This window comes from Mchenga conophoros, linkage group LG2 (genome assembly GCF_057382185.1).
Source record: "Mchenga conophoros isolate Kocher_MC1m ecotype Shallow Benthic linkage group LG2, M_conophoros_male_GT1.1, whole genome shotgun sequence".
NCBI classification, from domain to species: Eukaryota; Metazoa; Chordata; class Actinopteri; order Cichliformes; family Cichlidae; genus Mchenga; species Mchenga conophoros.
The window spans coordinates 26,962,936-26,980,887 of record NC_140527.1 but is presented as its reverse complement, the minus strand read 5'-3'; the positions used below and the strand labels follow the sequence as shown (position 1 = coordinate 26,980,887).

Here is a 17,952-nt window from a genome sequence, read left to right as displayed (position 1 = left end):
TTTGCTTTTTACATTTCTCTTTTACTGCATTTACTTGAAGCGCTTCGTGATTGGGAAATTGCTCGCTAAGTTTTGACCCTTCCAGCCCTCCGTCCGGTATCAAGGCTTCCTCTCCTCTGCGTACTGTGTAAACATGCGGATTAGATACTTTTGTTAAATTGTATGCTTTCGTATTTTCCCGAAAAACTTCGAAGCAAAGGCATTTAAAGGGACGTTAGGTTATTCTTAAATAAAATGGAGACCGAAAACCGACCTCAAAAGGTAAGTTAAACAGCCATACTTTAAAGATGCTACGCTAACCAGGGTTAGCTAATGGTAACATTAGCTAGCTTTAACCTAATCTTCGAGTCGTTTTGCTATCTGTTGGAGTCGAGCTCACTTGGCAACCTTAATAGAAGCAAATTAAAGTGGTTGAATAACAGACGGTTCATATTAATTCTGTACAATCGTTTTTATTAAATCGCTACTATTAGCATTAGCCATGATGCAGTGCTAAAACATTTACTATAAAGACGTAAAGTTGACGTATGCGATATCAAGCGGTTATAGTAAGAGACAGCATAAATGTGGCCCTGTGGATGTAAAATTAGGATAAAACTTGAAAATATTTTAAAAATTAGATTTCATTCTTTAATAATTATGATTAGTAACGAGCTTTTGGGGCAAGAAAACAAGAAATGCATCATGCTATGATGTAGAGAAAGTCACTGACGTCCAACAGTCTGAAAAGGGTTACTAGAGCCAGCCGCAGTGAGAGGCATTATAGTGAAACGGAGAAAGCTTGGTGGAGAATCTTCCTAGGTGTGGCTGAACTGTAGGCCTCGCTTCAGTTAAGTTCAGTCTTCATGATTCAACAATAAGAAAGAGACTTCTACTGTAGATGTATGTAGAAATGGATGCTACAAAGCATGACTGCTCATCACTGCCTTTGTTACCTGTTGACGATCAGGTTCTGGCTGCTGAGCTGGGATCAGCTGACACTCCACTTTAACATAACTCTGAGTTGCCAGAAAGTTTATTCTGTTCATCTGAATCATCTTTCTGGGATTCCTGGATGACTTAGCATGCATCAAGACATCACTCTGGGTTCTCTTCTAGCTTCATGTTAGCATGCTAGCTGTGCAGATGTTTGCAAGTGTTGTGATAGCAGTATAATGCAGTTGATGCAAGATTACCATCGTGCTCCTGTCCTTTTGTGAAATAAAATAAAAACAATGTTCACATTTCCACTTCTGTAAAGTTGTAGACTTCTACACCTTTTTCCTTCTCCCTACGGGAAGTGAAATCGGTCTATTGTAGGGAAGAAAAAGATGTTAAATTGTTCCCACATCCTGACTTTTATCTCTGTGGCTTAACGAGAGTGTAATATGGATTAGTGACCACTTGCTTTGATTATAGTAATGCACTTTATGTTTTTATCGACCAGGTTTCACCGTCACGTTTACAAGTGGCTCAGAATGCTGCTGCTCATCTGCTTACAGAGACACGCAAACACAAGCACATTAATGTGTTGTTGTTGTTTAAAAAGTTGTTAGTAGGTTAGTATAGTAGTGTGATACAATATGCTTACAATAATGCCTTGTACCCAACACCGCTGACATACATGTACTAGTCGCAAGCATATGATTTGAGTGTCTATTGATGTTCAGTAAATATAATTTTATGAAATAAGAGCGTGGTTGTTATTTGGATGCTATCAATAGTCTACCATCATCAGACTGCTTTTATATCATCAGGTTTGTGCTCCATAATGTTCTGTGTGGCAGAAGTTTTATTCAAAGGTCCTGGTTGTATCTGTGGAGAGCCAATATCTCTTAGAGAATAACAGAGACACACTAAGGCAGCTGTGTAGCTGATAACATGTAAATTAGCATATGTATATATATTTTCACAGAGATCCCATGACGAGGATGAAAGGACTGGCTCAGAAGGATCGGAGGATGACGACTACGTTCCATATGTTCCAGTCAAAATCAGAAAACAGCAAATGGTGAGTTACTGAACATTGTTCTGATTGAGTTTTATGCAGGTAGTAACTGCCAACTCTTGTTTTCATAGTGGGAAAACATTGACCTTATTGAGTAGATTGGAGAAATTGACTAGATCTGGTTGATCCACATTGACTGCAGTTTTTTTTCTAATAAATGAAACTTCTAAAAATGTGACATGTATCAAAATTAAATACATTTATAACTTTTCTGACTTATAGCTACAAAAGATGTTGCGCTTGCGAGGGAAAGCGGTGGATGAAGAACAGAAGGACAGTGGGGAGGAACAGAGGGATGAAGATGAGGCTCTTGGTCCACGCTCCCATATTAGTCTCCTCGACCAGCATCAACACCTCAAGGAAAAGGCAGAAGGTATCTAGTTCAAAGTAGACCCATTCTGTGGTCTGATACTTCTGTGTTTAACTATTCAGTTTTTAAGTTTTTTATGACCTTAACTTGTTTTTATTTTTATACCTACAGCTCGGAAGGAGTCAGCCAAAGAGAAGCAGCTGAAAGAGGAGGAGAAGATCCTGGAGAGTGTTGCAGAGGGCAGAGGTAAACTAATGGTTTCTGTTTAGCCTTCTTGAATTAGATGTTGGTAGGCATGAGAAAAGTGTGGTAAACTATCTGAATTTGCACAAGTTCTTTTGGCAACGTTCATCTCTCTTCTTCTGTCAGCTCTGATGTCTGTGAAGGAAATGGCCAAAGGTATCATATATGATGATCCTATAAAAACAAGGTAAGCTCCTTATCACAGAATTCCATGTAGTCAGTTTCTCTTTGTAGTTTCTTTTTTAATATTCTTTCGTCCCAAATATATTGTATAGCTGGAAAGCACCACGCTACATCCTGAATATGCCAGACACCAGACATGAGCGCGTCAGGAAGAAATTTCACATCCTGGTTGATGGCGACGGCATTCCAGCTCCTATCAAAAGCTTCAGAGAGATGAAGCTTCCACCAGGTGACAGCGGACTCTGCCCAGTACATCAAAAACACTGACTCATGGTTCACAGTGATCATCAACTGACAACAAATCTGTGTTTGTTTTTCCTGCAGCAATTCTGAAAGGTTTGAAAAAGAAGGGAATCATCCACCCAACACCAATTCAAATACAAGGAATCCCAACAGTGTATGTATAAATAGAATACAAAGGCTGTAATGTAAATTCTATTTTTTAAGTACATTTAAAGGAACCCTGTTTGTCTGTAGTCTTTCAGGTAGAGACATGATTGGAATCGCCTTCACTGGATCAGGAAAGACTTTGGTCTTCACTCTGCCGATCATCATGTTCGCGCTGGAGCAAGAGAAAAGACTGCCTTTCTTTAAGAGAGAGGGACCGTATGGACTTATCATCTGTCCTTCAGTAAGAAAAACATAATCAGCACATTTATATCGGTCATTTCACATAAATTTAAATATCTGATAAATGTATTCCTTCGTTTCTTAAAATGTACCACTGATGCACATTCATGGTTTTTAGACCAAAACTATTACTTTTACTAAAATTACCTACTAATAATATATATTTTTAAAAATAGAGTTCAAGATGTTGATTAATGGACATTAAAAAATGTTCACCTTCATTGTGCTGTTCTGGGCTTCAGGGTGAAATCTCAGAGAAAATGGCCTCATGTGGGGCCACTTTCATGTTTGTACTCTAGGAGTGCTATCTCCTCAAAATCAAATACTCAAAGTGTATATTTCAGCACTAAAGTCTCTTTCCAGAGGCCTTGCTACTAAAAAGAAACCTTAGCTAAACTATAGCTGAAGATAGTGCTTACTGTCGTAGGCAGGTGTAATTCAATACAAATAAAACAGTGCCTGCAAATAACTCCCAAAGATGACAGTTTGACATTCATAAAAATTATATTTTTGCACCAATGAGGTGATTCCGAAAGAGCTATTAGCGAAAAACCTGACATATCTCGGCATGATGTAAAATACATCCTTGAAAAATTTGAGAAACTGGACGAAGAAAAACATTGAACCACAAAATTAATTTTTCTGTGCAGGAATGTAAGAAAACACTACAATTGGCATCTCAATTTAAAAAAACAAAACAAGTAGTTTACTAATGTTTCTGCTTTTTTGTAAAACTTAAAATTTGGAAATTGATCATTAACAATAATTATATATTAGCTGTATAAATATCATTTTGATTAATGAACTTGTGCATACTGCCAAATTAATAAATGATACAGTGGAACCCCGACTTGCGAAATTAATTCGTTCCCGAGGGTCTTTCGTAAGTCGAAAATTTTCGTAAGTCGAAGCACCCATCGCGCCTTTTGAGTGAACGATGGGCTATAGGCTAATTGCTAACTGCAACAACAATACATCGTTCAAGTGGAACAGCGAAGCGCAAGTACGAAAGCCAAGGGGGTTGTCACATGATTCGGAAGGCATTGTGGGTATTCTGGGCTCAGCCAATTAGAGCCAACGGATTTTGTTACACAGGCATTTTGCCGTAACACGGGCAGAAATATTGCCGTTAAGTGCCTTTGTAACTTGAATTTTTCGTTAAATGAGGTATTCGTAAGTCGGGGTTCCACTGTAACATAAAATGTAACATAAAAAAATAATATAGGTAATTACCAATACTGTTAATTATGGGCAGTTGTAGCATACTATGATCTAAATAGAGGAAACAAAGCCTTTTCAAATATTCATGCACTGCGAATTTTTCGTGCCCTTTGGAAAAGATGACATTAGCTTTGAGAACCTCTGTTTTTCTCATCCCTCTGACTCCTGAATCCTGTATGTGTGTTTTATAACCCGGTGTGTTATTGCAGCGAGAGCTGGCGAGGCAGACACATGGCATCATAGAGTATTACTGCAAGCTGCTGGAGGAGGAGGGAGCTCCTCAGCTGCGCACAGCCCTCTGCATCGGAGGAATGTCTGTCAAGGAGCAGATGGAGGTAGTAAAACAGTAAGTACAGCTGAAGGTGTTGTGAAAAAAATCTGGATTTCAACCAGAATTCCCATTTCAGTGTCAAGCAGAAAATTGCACGATTCAGCCCTAACGTTCAGCGAGGAACAAAAAAAGTGACGTGTTCCTGAATCAGTGCTTTAACGTACAGCATGCATAAAGCTCAAAAGCATTACTACCTAAACACTGATAGTACTACACTACTACACTTTAAAAAGCCAAAATGTCATGTGATGTTGTGGACTAATTTTCTCTCCAACTCTGTCTTGGTTAAAGCGGCGTCCATATGATGGTTGCTACACCTGGAAGATTGATGGACTTGCTGCAGAAGAAGATGGTGGGTCTGGACATCTGTCGCTACTTGGCTTTGGATGAAGCTGACAGGATGATAGATATGGGTTTTGAAGAAGACATCCGAACCATCTTCTCTTACTTCAAGGTGAGGCAGTCCTTCATGGCTCTAGCTTTTAAATGTTACAGCACTATTGCAGTAGTTTTTCCTCATCCATTTTTCTGTGTTGTGCTTGCTCTATCCTTCACCAGATAAGTAGCTTTACAAAGCCAGCCTACCAAGGCCAGACAGCATAATGTTTATTACACTAGAGAACTGAGATTCCTCTGCTTCTCTCAAACATAACAATAAATTCCTTTTTTCTTGTTTCACAAATCCACACCTTGGCAGAGTACAATAGGCTTTTTGTTGTTACTGCACTCACTAAAGTTCTCTATTCAGTCTGACTTTAACTGCTTTTGAGACATCAGTTTCCAGGTAGTCATAGTACTTTCAGAGGTAATACATTTCTTCATAATATAAGCTCTACTAGCAGTTGCAAAGAAATATTTCTTCCAGTTGATGCTGGATTTTTTATTTTCATGCCAATTTTTTCATGAAAACATTTGCTTTCTGTTTGTTTCCTAATCTAGGGTCAAAGACAAACCCTGCTTTTCAGTGCCACTATGCCCAAGAAAATCCAGAACTTTGCCAAGAGTGCACTGGTCAAACCCATTACTATTAACGTGGGCAGAGCAGGAGCTGCCAGCTTGGATGTCATCCAGGTGACTTTATCTTTCACTAAAATAGTCGTTTGTCTCAGTCACAGATATGGTTTGCCTTCCAAATGCATATGTAAAAATATTAATGAAATAAATATTTTTATGTGTGTGCAGGAAGTGGAGTACGTCAAAGAAGAGGCTAAGATGGTGTACCTCTTAGAGTGTCTCCAGAAAACATCTCCTCCAGTTCGTACTTTCACGTGTTTGACACTTTTATAAAGAGTTCTTATAAAGAATTAAAGCAACACGTCACAAGTCCTTTTTCATTCTGACAGGTGCTGATATTTGCTGAGAAAAAGGCGGATGTAGATGCCATCCATGAGTATCTGCTGCTTAAAGGAGTAGAGGCAGTGGCCATACATGGTGGAAAAGGTATGCAGAGTCTAAATATTTCATTTAAATCATTGTCAGAGTGCCAGTTCATTATGTGCACCTTGCTAGTACCATGAAACCTTGGAACCTTTTTCCTTCAGAGCTGCCTTAATTCTTTATGGCAACTTCAACAAGCTACTGGAAACATCCCTCAAAGACTCTGGTCCATATTGACGTGATTGCAATAGCATCACACAATTACTGCGGATATGTCGGCTGCACATCCATGATGTGACTCCCCTGTACTACCACACCTCAAAGGTGCTCTGTTGGATTGCGATCTGGTGACTGTGGGGGCCATTTGAGTTCAGTGAACTCACTGTTATGTTCAAGAAACCAGCTTGAGATAATCTGAGCTTTGCAACCTGGAGGTTTATCCTGCTTGAAGCAGCAAGTAGAAGGTGGATATATTGTGGTCTTAAAGGGAAAGACTTGGTCAGCAGGAATATTTAGGTAGGCTGTGGTGTTTAAATAGTGTTCAGTTGGCACTAAGGGGCCCAAATTGTGTCTCTATGTGCAACCACCATTAGCCTGAATTGTTGATATAAGGCAGGATGGCAGCATTCTCTGTAAACCCTAAAGATGGTTGTGTGAGAAAATCCCAGTAAGTCAGCACTTTCGGTACCAGTAAGTATCTCATGCGGAAAGTCATTTACATAATGCTCAGTTTGAAATTCAGCAAGTAATTTTGGCCATGTCTGCATGCCTGACTGCATTGAAATTCTGCCAGGTGTACCTAATCAAGTGGCTGGTAAATGTATTTAGTATGTGCAAAGCCATATCTTTGTTGTTTTGTAGTTGCTCATCATCACCACTAGATGCCATCTTTCTTGCAAATGTCACCTTCATGGTTTCTGCTTCATGGGTTCCGGTGATGCAGAATTGTTTCTGCTTCTTAGAAAATGTTGTTTTTATTGAGATAAATTTCTGTATTTTTCCAGATCAAGAGGAAAGAACAAAAGCCATTGAAGCATTCAAAGAAGGAAAAAAAGATGTGTTAGTGGCCACTGATGTTGCCTCCAAGGGTCTGGATTTCCCAGCTATTCAGCATGTAGTGAACTATGACATGCCAGAAGAGATAGAAAACTATGGTAAGAGAATAATATGCATATGGCTTTACCTTCATCACGTATTTGTTAGTTCTTCTAAAATTTCTCAGGCTGATTTGACAAAATTTTCCCGTTTCAGTCCATAGAATAGGAAGAACTGGACGATCGGGCAAAACTGGAATTGCCACAACTTTCATCAATAAAGGCTGCGGTAAGGACACAACCTAAAGATAAAATTAGATTGATTACTAAGGAGGGAGAGTAACCTCTCTGAGAATGCTAGCCAGTGTAAGCCATGCTCTATTTATGTCGCTGACCAAAGTAAAAAAGTAACGTCGTTAAGGTTTGTCCAGTAATTACAGATACTGGATGTCTTTGAAACACCACTGTATGGTTTTAAACATGGTAATTTACTCATACAGGCATGGCATAGCTGAAGTGGTGCCGGCTTTTTAATGGGAAATAACTTATTGTAATAAATTTAGTTAGGTGGATCAGTGTTTAAGTACAGTTAAAATTTAACCAGTCTATGTGTTTGTTTATAGATGAATCCGTTCTGATGGATCTGAAAGCTCTGCTTGTTGAAGCCAAGCAGAAAGTTCCTCCAGTCCTCCAGGTACTCCAGACCGGAGACGAGACCATGCTGGACATCGGAGGCAAGTTGTCCCACCTCAATAGCTACTCCTTAATCATGTTTTTTGGTTTCTTTTTGAATATTGACTGCCTCGTGTGATATGACTGAAGCCAGTTGCATTCTTTACAATCCTTTCCTTACATCAGATTCTTCTTTCTTTCTTCAGGCGAGAGAGGATGTACATTCTGTGGTGGTCTTGGTCATCGTATTACAGACTGTCCCAAGCTGGAGGCCATGCAGACCAAGCAGGTCACCAACATTGGAAGGAAAGACTACCTGGCTCATAGCTCAATGGACTTCTAAGAGTCTTTCATTAGGGGCAAGATTCTCCAGTGCTGAACAAAACTTGAAAGCATTTCTGAGGAAACTGTACAGCAATGTGTCACATCACCGAAGAAAGGAAGTGGATATTATAACCCTCCCAACATTGTAGATGAGATGACCGATTGCTTCGCCTTTCCGTCAGTTTTCTCACTTTGTAGCATAGATTTCTGCAGCTCTGTAAATAAAACCACTATATTTGTTCTTGTTTTTCTTTTGTGTACATTTCTTTTGTCTGTGTCTTCTGGAAAAAGTGACAGGTGTGGCTTAAGTGTGGTATGGTGAGGAAGTTGCTACAAGATATAGACAAATGCAAAGGGAAGTTGACACAAGACAACAGCAGCACACAACTCATGTCCTTTCTTTTGCAACAGCTAAAACGCAGATCAGAGAGATACTTTATCACACACCAAAGTATGCAAGAAAATAAAGGCTGTTAGTGACGTAAAGGAAACATTTATTCTTGTGGCCAAAGGAACCTAATTTTAACTTCGTTGGCAGTTTCATCTTGGCCACAGAGCAGCGACTGGTGTAAGAGACTACAGGTTTTCACAGTCAGCGCTCACAAGCATGGAGGTCATCTTCAAAGAGGGAATGCTGTACCTTCAAGCTGTCAAATTTGGAAAAGTAAGTTTTATAGGCATTCATCACATGTGGAATATATCGACTTGTTTCTTACCTGCTAGTTGATCAAAAGGCGTTAGTGACTCTAGTAGTAAATCTAATGGAAATGTTTAGTCCCATTTAATTTGTTAAACGCTGACATAACCAATAGCTGTATCTCAAAATCATTTTTAGTATTTCATGAAAGTCTAAAACTTTAGTGTATAACCGAACGCTCATGCACTCAGATCAGTGTGAGTATTTCATCCTTTAACCCAGTTTGGCAGCAGTAGAGTCACAGGAACATTAACCTACATGAAAATGAATAATCCTTCTGCTACATTAAGTAAGAGAAAGGCGAGTGTGAAGCTAAATCTGTTGAATGTTTAAAAAGTCATGCGTGGATATGTGGATAAAGTAGTAAAGATCTTATATTTGTTCTTTTATATACTAAACAGCGTTAAATATCAATAACCAAGACTTACTATACCTGTGTATCATAGTATTTAAGTCTTACAGCTGTTTTGTATATGTCAGGCTGTGGTTTGTGAACATCCTGGCATCACTGAACAGCGGCTCATTTGTTCTGTGAAAGTAACCTGTGATGGACAGAGGACCATTTCTACTTAAGATCTCCTACAGATAGTAAATAATGATACACACATACATATATATACATATATACGTATATATATATATATATATATATATATATATATGTATATATATATATATATATATATATGTATATATATATATGTGTGTGTGTGTGTGTGTGTGTGTGTGTGTGTGTGTGTGTGTGTGTGTGTGTGTGTAGCCACTTGGTAGCCACAAAGGAAAGATGCCATTCTTGCTTAATATCTTATTACCTCCCACTTATTAATAGTCACTTTTTATCATTTCATCAGAAAACATGGCGGAAAATGTGGATGGTGCTTTATAAACCCAGCTCTCAGGGGGTTGGCCGATTGGAGTTCTATGCTCTAGCTGACAGCAGCTGTGTTACCGAGCAGAAAAGGATGTGCCGGCAGAAAACACCAGAAAGAAAAGTCGTGCGTCTAATTGACTGTCTCAGTGTCACGTTTGCACCAAAGGAGTCTTGCCCGGCTGGCTGCACAGCCTTCTACCTAAACACCACACAGTCAACCTACATCTTAGCCTCCACATCAAGCCAGGACTGGGTGAATGCCCTCTGTCATCTAGCCTTCCAGGTATCACACATCTCCAATCCTGAACAGTACAAATATGACCTTTCCTTTTATGTCACTGGTTAGGTTTTAATTTTTGGGAAAGGTCAGTAAGGACAGACTCTGCCCACATCCAGAGACAAGTAGCATAATAAGGAAGTTAATGCAGTATCTGTAACTTCTGTCCCTTTTACTTCTCTAATTCTTGTGCTTGCACAAGCTATGTACCTTCTTGCATCTTACCACTTTAAAGCCATAAAACAGTGATAAGAGGTACTTGTACACTCCATGTAATGTTTACCATGCCACTGTTTACAGAAGGATCCTGGAGAATCAGACAAAGGGGATTTTGAGCAAGATAATGGCTTGACCATGGCGGACAATGATCTTTACGCATCTTGGAAAAGCGGTAATGCAAGCACGTCTACACATGATTAGGGATCAGGCACAAGAAATCGAAAACAAATAAAAATGTGCAGGTCTTATTTCTGTAGCTTGTCTATTCGTCCTACACACACCTGTTGAACTCTGTGTACTGGTTAATAAGAGAGTGCGTGAAAACTACTAGTCTTAGAAGATGAGGTAAGAAAAAGGGGAAGGTTGGTGTAATTTCCCCCCCGAATATACAAGGAACTATTTTAGACTTTTCTTTATTTTACTAATTTACTATTCACACCCAGGTTGGAAGAGCCAGTGTGGCTATTTACATCCAGGAGCATGGCACAGAGAAGCAATCAGGTGTCCATAGTAATGTTATTTGCACACAGGAACACGTTGCCAGAATTTCTGATACAAGTAATATTAACTCAAGGTTATTGTTGTGAAAGGGTCTATTTTAATTAAAATAACACACCTATGCCACTTTATCACATGTTTTGAGAAACCTAGTTTCAAAGTCAGGATATAATAGCTAAAAATTACATTTGTTGCTATTACTTCCAAATTCCCCAATAATAAGCATAACTATAGAGCTAAAAGTATGGTGTTTGACTCCTTCGTCAACGCCAACCTCCTCCAGCAATCAGCTTGCATTTTACTGGTGTTTCATTTTAGCCCATTTTTGCTACACTGCTAATAGATTTGAAAAGTTACATTACAAAAATACTTCAACTTACTCCCCAGTTATAAATATGGCCAGCCGTTTCTTTATCAGGGTTTTATTGCGGTGTACTAGCTCACATTAAACTATCAAAGGCTTTAATGAGCTTACAAAACTTAACGACCTGTGCCACTTTATCGCATGTTTTGAGGAAGGTACTTGCAGGGTTGGGGTTTTTTTTTTTTGTTTGTTTTATTTTTAAGCAGGAAGTGATATAAATGAAAAGATAAACAACCCCTGCGAGGGCAGTTATGTTCTAAAAATGATGAATACGTTTGCGTCCCCCCCACCAAGCTCGGCATCACTGTACAGCCCTCAAATATACCTCAGACAGGTAACGAAATGCACCACAAGGGTTCATCGTAAGCAAAACCACAGCTTAAGACCAACTTCCTGTTTCAAAGGCAGCCCGCTTTACCCAGTGTTTTTGCCTTCCCACAGATTTTACAAGCACTAACGATAGATCACCTTCAAACAAATCCTTTAACAGTCTGTCTGACTCTCTGATCAGTGACGTTTCATCCGGTTTCCAACACTGTAGCAAAATTACTCAGCTGACGTCAGCAGGTAACTTGGTGACTGAAGTGCTTCCACAACCAAAGGATATAATGGGCGATAATTTGATTTATTATTATTACTTGTAAATTCCCCATTAATAAGCCTAAACCTGTGAGTATATTATAATAAAAAAGAGATATTTCAGTAGGATAAGCAGAGAAGAAAATGGATGGAAATATTTCACAGCATCATAAATTCAAGACATCAGCAGAAATCCCCTATATATATGGGAGCGGGCGCTACAGCCGCTAATTTATTCAAACATGAAAGCCAGAATGTATCAGCGTCAGCAAGCTCTGACTTATACAAATGCATTTCTCTTCATTTCCTAATGGATTACACTTCTCAACAATCCAGAAAAGCCAGCCTCACAGAGAGATTAGTAGAAGGCAAGCAATTTTAAATCAGATTTTTCAAAATTAAAAAGTATTTGGTGTGCATTTATTTCCTGTGCTGCTCAGACCTCTTGTGGGGAAAAAAAAAAACCCAACCCTTTGTGTGTAGTTGCGAAACACTAACCCTTGTGTGATGTCATGTGTTCCTGTCTTTAGAGCTGACGCTTCCTCCAAACCAGTACCAAGTAACCATCCAGAGCACAGAGGCGTCCAAGAGGTGCAAGCTGTCTGGGAAGTACCTGGTCTCCATAGAAGGGGAGGCAATAGAGCTGCTGGACATGAGAACTCGTTACATCATCTTCGACTGGCCATACAAGCTCCTACGCAAATTTGGTCAGATTGAGGTAAAGCACTAGATGTTGTGCAGTCCCTATGCTGATGATAAACCAGGTATTCCAGTGGGTTTATTTAGAATTTCTCAAAGGGAAAAGCTTTGTAAAACACACTCATTGACTTTTGTGCCAAGAGTTGGAAGAAAAAAATTACTACCACTCTGTTTGTACTCTAAATATGAAGCGACAGCCAGCAGCTTGTTAGCCCAGAAACGGAGGAAAACAGCTACTCTGGCTTTGTTCAAAGGCAGCAAAATCTCTAAAGCTCACTAATTAACATGCTGCTACTCGTTTGTTTATTCTGCTGCAAAAAAAAAAAAATTAAATTCAAAGCTGAAGTATTGCATATTTTATAAAATGGCAAATGTATTTCCTAACATGAGGATCTTTGGCTGTGATTGCAGGGGGGATTCAGCATCGAAGCAGGCCGTCGCTGCAAGTCGGGACAAGGCGTGTTCATGTTTCTGACCCAGCATGGTCCCCAGATCTTTCAGACTATATCTAAGCAGTGCACAGTGGAGAGGAATACAGCAGTGCAGCCTCCCAGTGCCAACAGAAGATCACTAATTGACCCGTTTCCTGCTCCCCCGCCTGCCACAGCTCACTCTTTCGTCGACCCTTCCATCTACAGTTTTCCAGATGTTTCAGCCGACACAGAGGACAAGTTTACCGGCGATTACCCCATTTATGACGACCCTGTGCAGCAGATAAAACAGCTATCACTCAAGCCTCCTCTCTTGGGCAGCAACGAGGCTGTGGCAGAGGAATCTGAGGATGAGGATGAGCAGGAATGGTGCTATTCCCTGGAGGCTCTAAATCTGGATAACAATATTGAGGACAGCATTTACTGCAACTTACCGAGAGGCACGCCTCCTTTGATGAGAAAAGCCGAGGCAGATAATTCAGATTGCATTTATTCAGGGATAAAAAAAGTCAATTCTCTGACAAATCTTCAGCAGGAGCCTTCCTATCCCCCCTTACCATTGCCTGTACCCCCACCTCCTCCCTTATCATCCGCTTACTCCTTAGCCAAACCCCAAAACCAGCATGCGCTCCCTGTGAATAACTCCTTCCAGCCAGAATACAATACACAAGCAGACTACGATGAAGACGATTTGAATGAGACTGAGGAGGCCAATAGCTCCTCTGCTCAAGTTACCCCCTCAGAGGTGCCTGGCAGTTTTAAACACAGGCTGGCAGAAATCATTTCTAAGGACTTGGCAAAGTTCCAGCCTCCTCTTCCCTACGGAGCAAGCAGCCTCACATTTTCTCAGTAGACTATCAGTTAACAGACAGACTAGACAGGACAATTTTATCTGTGATAAATTGTCATAAAACACAATTAGTTTCTTTACTTCTATAAAATCCCCTCCACTGGGAACATGCAGTTAGGCATTCTGGCTCACAAGTGTTTGATTGTTTTTGCAGCTTGTTATATGAAAGATGCATCTGGAATACTTTTTAATCTGCAAATGCTGTTGCCAAAAAGAGAGATTTATTTTGTTTTCTTCTGCGGGAATGCTAGGCGAATACCTTTAATGTGACATTAACTGAGAAGGTGGGCGAGCATTTGCCCGCACCGTTTCATAATGGGAAAGCTGGGAGAGAAAACAAACGACCTCGCCTTGTTATGTTTGATGCGCTACACATCATCTTCATTATCATCCTCTCTGGAATCAGTTTGGTTTCTTAAGCAGAGTGAGGAGGGATTTGTCACATCAACTGTCAGTATCTGTAAAACAGAGTGGAAAAACCAATAACCCACATTGTGTTTTGCTGTAATTACTGCATGTGTTTGCTGACAATATCCATATAAAAACCACTTAAAAAGCACACTCTTATGTTAAGTATATCTTTATTGTACCAAAAGAGCCATCATAAAATACGCTATACATAAATAGAAAAATACTTGTTTATTGTTTTTGTTTGTTTTATTTGACAAATGTCACTAATGAAACTGGAAATGTGTCTAGTAATGGTTCAGAGTATAAAGTGCATAAAAAGGGCCTGCAAGAGTCCATCACATCCAAGCAGGTTTTTCTGAGTTTTACCTGTACTTTTACCTGTACAGGTAGTGCAGAATCTCAACTATTATTAAAAACAGGACTTTGAGAGCGTCTCTGCTGGTCAGCTGATATCTTCTGCCTTGTAAAGAGCTCCAAACAAGTTAAAAGTCAGTGGCACTGACTTTCTGCCACTGTTTCCCGCTTTGACCCTCCTCTGCGTCACTGAGATGTGAATATTCCCCATCGCTGCTGCTGGAACAAGTGCCTGATTTATTTGATTCCATGTCAGATGTAGGTCCAAGTAAAATCAGATGACCGATAGATGCGGAGGGGTCTCGCTGCTCTCCGGTCAGAGGTTTCGGGGACTGTGCAGCGGCTGCTGGCAGCAGAGAGTGAATCAGGCTCCTCCTGGAGGTCTTGTCTCCAGAGCCTGGACGAGGACTCCTGCACTCTGGGTGAACCACGCCGGCCAGGAGCTCAGACAGCTCTGTGATGTAAATCTGCGCCATCTGGAGGGTGTCGTATTTGGATAACTTTTTCTCGTTTTCCAGGGAGGGGATGACACTCCTGAGCTCGTCAAACGCTTTGTTCAACCCGTGCATCCTCCTCCTCTCCCTGGCGTTGGCCGCCACGCGCCTGTGTCTCTGAGGGCCGAAGTGGCTCGTCTTGCATCCATCTGGCGCCTTAGCAGGGTCTGTCTCTGTCATGCCTTTGGTGGTAACGCGGTCAGTGAATTCGGTCACTGGCACAAGTTTCTCCCGCGAGATGCCCGCTGCCTCTGCAGCCGCGTGCGCGTCCCTAATTGAGAGCGCACGGATTGAAGTGGAGGAAATCCAGGCTTTGGAGCTGATGTGGGCCAGGTTGTGCTGCTGCTGGTGATGCTGCTGCAGCAGAGTGAAGTCCTCTGGGTACTCCGACCAGCTCGAAAGTTCTGCTTTTGCAGCCATCACTGCAGTGTCCTGATGTGGTCGTGCACGGCAGGATATAAAGGTCGCACTTTCGCTTCAGCCGGTGCCAGAGTCTCTGGAGTGGTTTGCGCTGCGCCTACAATTTATACAGCCTCCCCTGTAGTCACCTTGGTGTCACTCCCAGCCCGCAAACAGCCCTGACAGCACTGTAGCCTCAGGAGGCAGCAGCCAATCGCACAATCCCCTCTGACCCTGTCTGTCAAAGAACAATTAGACAAAGCTCGACTTTTTCTCCTATTGTGCATTGTAACTCAATCACGACCTTGTTATCCCTAAAAGGAGACGAGTATTAATCATTTAAGAGCGTGCAATAGCCGACCTATGCTCTACCTAACGAAGCTCACCCTACTCATGAATGAAAATGTATAGAGAATGAATGATTATGTAATAAATTAAGTTATAGTCTATATTATGTGTCTATATTAATAAACGCGAGCTTGTATGGGAAAACGTTTGTCTTCTTTTTAATTACACAAGTGTGTTAGTCATATTTCTATAGTAAGTATGTGTTTTTCTATAAAGTCATCATCATCCTTTCCATGGAAAATGCATTTCGGCCTCTTTCTCACGAGCGCAGTAACCGACTCGTGATTGGTTCTGACCCGCTGAGAGCTGTGGTTGTGGAAAACAAACGTCCAAGTTTGTTCTCAAACAAACAGTAAAAGGTGCCCAATCATTCATTATTTGCAGAAGAATAATAAAACTAACAGGTGTGAGACAAGGATCGAGACACACCTATAGCTGAGGCGCAATAACTGATAAGTTGTCTGAAGGCGATTTATGAACCATTAAGAAAAGTTGGAAAGAAAAGAAAAACACTCCGTCATTTATTATTTATTGCTGTTATTTTTTTGCCGTTGTTGTCGTTACAAGATTAAGATTTTTCCCCTTTCAGACCCAGCCTCGAAGGAAGAAGATAAATTAGGCTACAAATTTTTGCTCAGGGTCACGTGGCCCCTGGCCTGTGCCTATCAGCTGGTGTCCCTTGGCACCGCTCACAAGCCACGCACCTCCGAGACGGTGTCACCCACGTCTCCCATATGCTGCCCACGGCGCTCACTGAGCTCTGACTCTGACATGAGAGCTAATCATTCATTAGGGCATCAATTACGGCGGAGAAACAACTTCAGCACCGGTGACGGACCTGTCCGCTGAGAGATCTGAGATGTTGTAGTGAGGAGTGACTGGGACAAATTTTGCATTCAGCGATCTCTCTCTCTCTCTCTCTCTCTTTCGGGGTCGAGTAGTAGTGAAGAAAATCACCGTGACCTGCCCCGCCGCCAGCAGTTTAATGAGGCCTGGTCTTACTTGAATAAATCGGCACGTTCTTCGTCCCGGGATGTCCATTCTTTTTTTTTCTTCTATTTAAAGAGGGCTGGGGGGGCTACATGAATATTTCATTCCTTTAGCCCCAGTGCCAGCGCAACAGCCCGCAACCCTGCGTGCAGGCTTTAAAAAAATGCAGCTACACTTCCCATCTGGTGCGGGGCGTGAGGGGGGGAGTGGCAGTGGAGGCCGAGGAGGTGTGAGGAACATTTCTAAGGTCAACTTGCAGCGACCTTCTGTAGGAGACAGGCGAGAATGAAGGGAGGGGGGCCTTACTTTATCTTTACTTGAATGCGTTCTTCTTGAGTGGTGTTAGGCCACTGTACATCACTGTGACTAAATGATGCAATGACCCTGACTAAACTAAACAAATCAACTCTGTAACTGTTTCCTGCTGAAAATGCACAATGCAAAAAACATGAACCTCAAATTGCACAAAAGTGTTTTGCAAAAAATTCCTCAGCAATTTCACAATGCAGTTCATGGCCATTGTGACTATTGCTGCTTTGTAGTGCTATGTTCCCATATCAAGTAAACACAGGGCCAGTATTACCCATACCGATACCAACACCATTACTTTTAACCTGTAAAGCCAGTGTATGTAGGGGAGAGCAGTGTCATGTGTTATGAGATGACCATCGTGATTTTTAAAACACATCTGACCACATTCTAATGACCACTAATTCATCGTGATTTTTACTTTCCACAATACTTGATAAAACACACCTTTCAGCTTTTCGTGGATTTTAATACTGGGGTTTTTGGAGACCTATCTCTATTCTACTAGTATCCACTTGACTCGGTTTGGTTGTTTTCCATTACAACTGAGTGTGCAATGTGACCGAAAGTTCCACAATGTCATTTTAATGTGACACAAACACAAAACAACAATGGAGAATGAGGAGGCGATGGTGCTGCTTGGTCTATGGTTTTTGTCAGAATAAGGGGATCACGGTGTTCATTTTTTGTGTAGCCATTTCCCTCGTTGCCGGGTTTCAAAAACGGTGGTTTTGTTTTTTCTGAGGCGGTTGCTCTTAACTTGTCAAGTGATGCTGTTGACTGCTCAATAGGTGGCATGCAATATGTTGATGGCACATTTTTAGATTGACTCACTTTTCTCGGAACCCAG

At 41.0% G+C, this 17,952-nt stretch overlaps 3 protein-coding genes across 3 annotated transcripts; 2 read left to right on the top strand and 1 right to left on the bottom strand.

Moving 5' to 3' along the window:
- The first annotated feature begins 75 nt into the window (after nt 1-75).
- Nucleotides 76-8,561, top strand: ddx41 (DEAD (Asp-Glu-Ala-Asp) box polypeptide 41). Its single transcript, XM_085290895.1, has 17 exons — nt 76-261; nt 1,895-1,990; nt 2,210-2,360; nt 2,469-2,543; nt 2,667-2,727; nt 2,816-2,952; nt 3,048-3,120; nt 3,201-3,354; nt 4,784-4,920; nt 5,197-5,359; nt 5,845-5,976; nt 6,088-6,159; nt 6,249-6,345; nt 7,287-7,436; nt 7,534-7,605; nt 7,940-8,050; nt 8,195-8,561. The coding sequence occupies exons 1-17, from the start codon at nt 235-237 to the stop codon at nt 8,329-8,331; spliced, it is 1,845 nt and encodes a 614-aa protein (XP_085147021.1). The 5' UTR covers nt 76-234; the 3' UTR covers nt 8,332-8,561.
- A 130-nt stretch (nt 8,562-8,691) lies between these two features.
- dok3 (docking protein 3) lies at nt 8,692-15,862 on the top strand. Its single transcript, XM_085290905.1, has 5 exons — nt 8,692-8,976; nt 9,861-10,163; nt 10,458-10,548; nt 12,348-12,535; nt 12,928-15,862. The coding sequence occupies exons 1-5, from the start codon at nt 8,920-8,922 to the stop codon at nt 13,798-13,800; spliced, it is 1,512 nt and encodes a 503-aa protein (XP_085147031.1). The 5' UTR covers nt 8,692-8,919; the 3' UTR covers nt 13,801-15,862.
- On the bottom strand, nt 14,399-15,532 carry atoh1b (atonal bHLH transcription factor 1b). The gene has a single exon (XM_085290914.1). The coding sequence runs from the start codon at nt 15,474-15,476 to the stop codon at nt 14,691-14,693; it is 786 nt and encodes a 261-aa protein (XP_085147040.1). The 5' UTR covers nt 15,477-15,532; the 3' UTR covers nt 14,399-14,690.
- Nucleotides 15,863-17,952: the final 2,090 nt, after the last annotated feature.

Coding starts and splice junctions, on each gene's coding strand:
- dok3 (XM_085290905.1), top strand. CDS start 8,920: ATGGAGGTCATCTTCAAAGAGGGAATGCTGTACCTTCAAGCTGTCAAA. Junction 8,977..9,860: donor AAGCTGTCAAATTTGGAAAA/GTAAGTTTTATA, acceptor TCATTTCATCAG/AAAACATGGCGGAAAATGTG. Junction 10,164..10,457: donor TCTGTCATCTAGCCTTCCAG/GTATCACACATC, acceptor CACTGTTTACAG/AAGGATCCTGGAGAATCAGA.
- ddx41 (XM_085290895.1), top strand. CDS start 235: ATGGAGACCGAAAACCGACCTCAAAAG. Junction 262..1,894: donor CCGAAAACCGACCTCAAAAG/GTAAGTTAAACA, acceptor ATATTTTCACAG/AGATCCCATGACGAGGATGA. Junction 1,991..2,209: donor AAATCAGAAAACAGCAAATG/GTGAGTTACTGA, acceptor TCTGACTTATAG/CTACAAAAGATGTTGCGCTT.
- atoh1b (XM_085290914.1), bottom strand. CDS start 15,476: ATGGCTGCAAAAGCAGAACTTTCGAGCTGGTCGGAGTACCCAGAGGAC.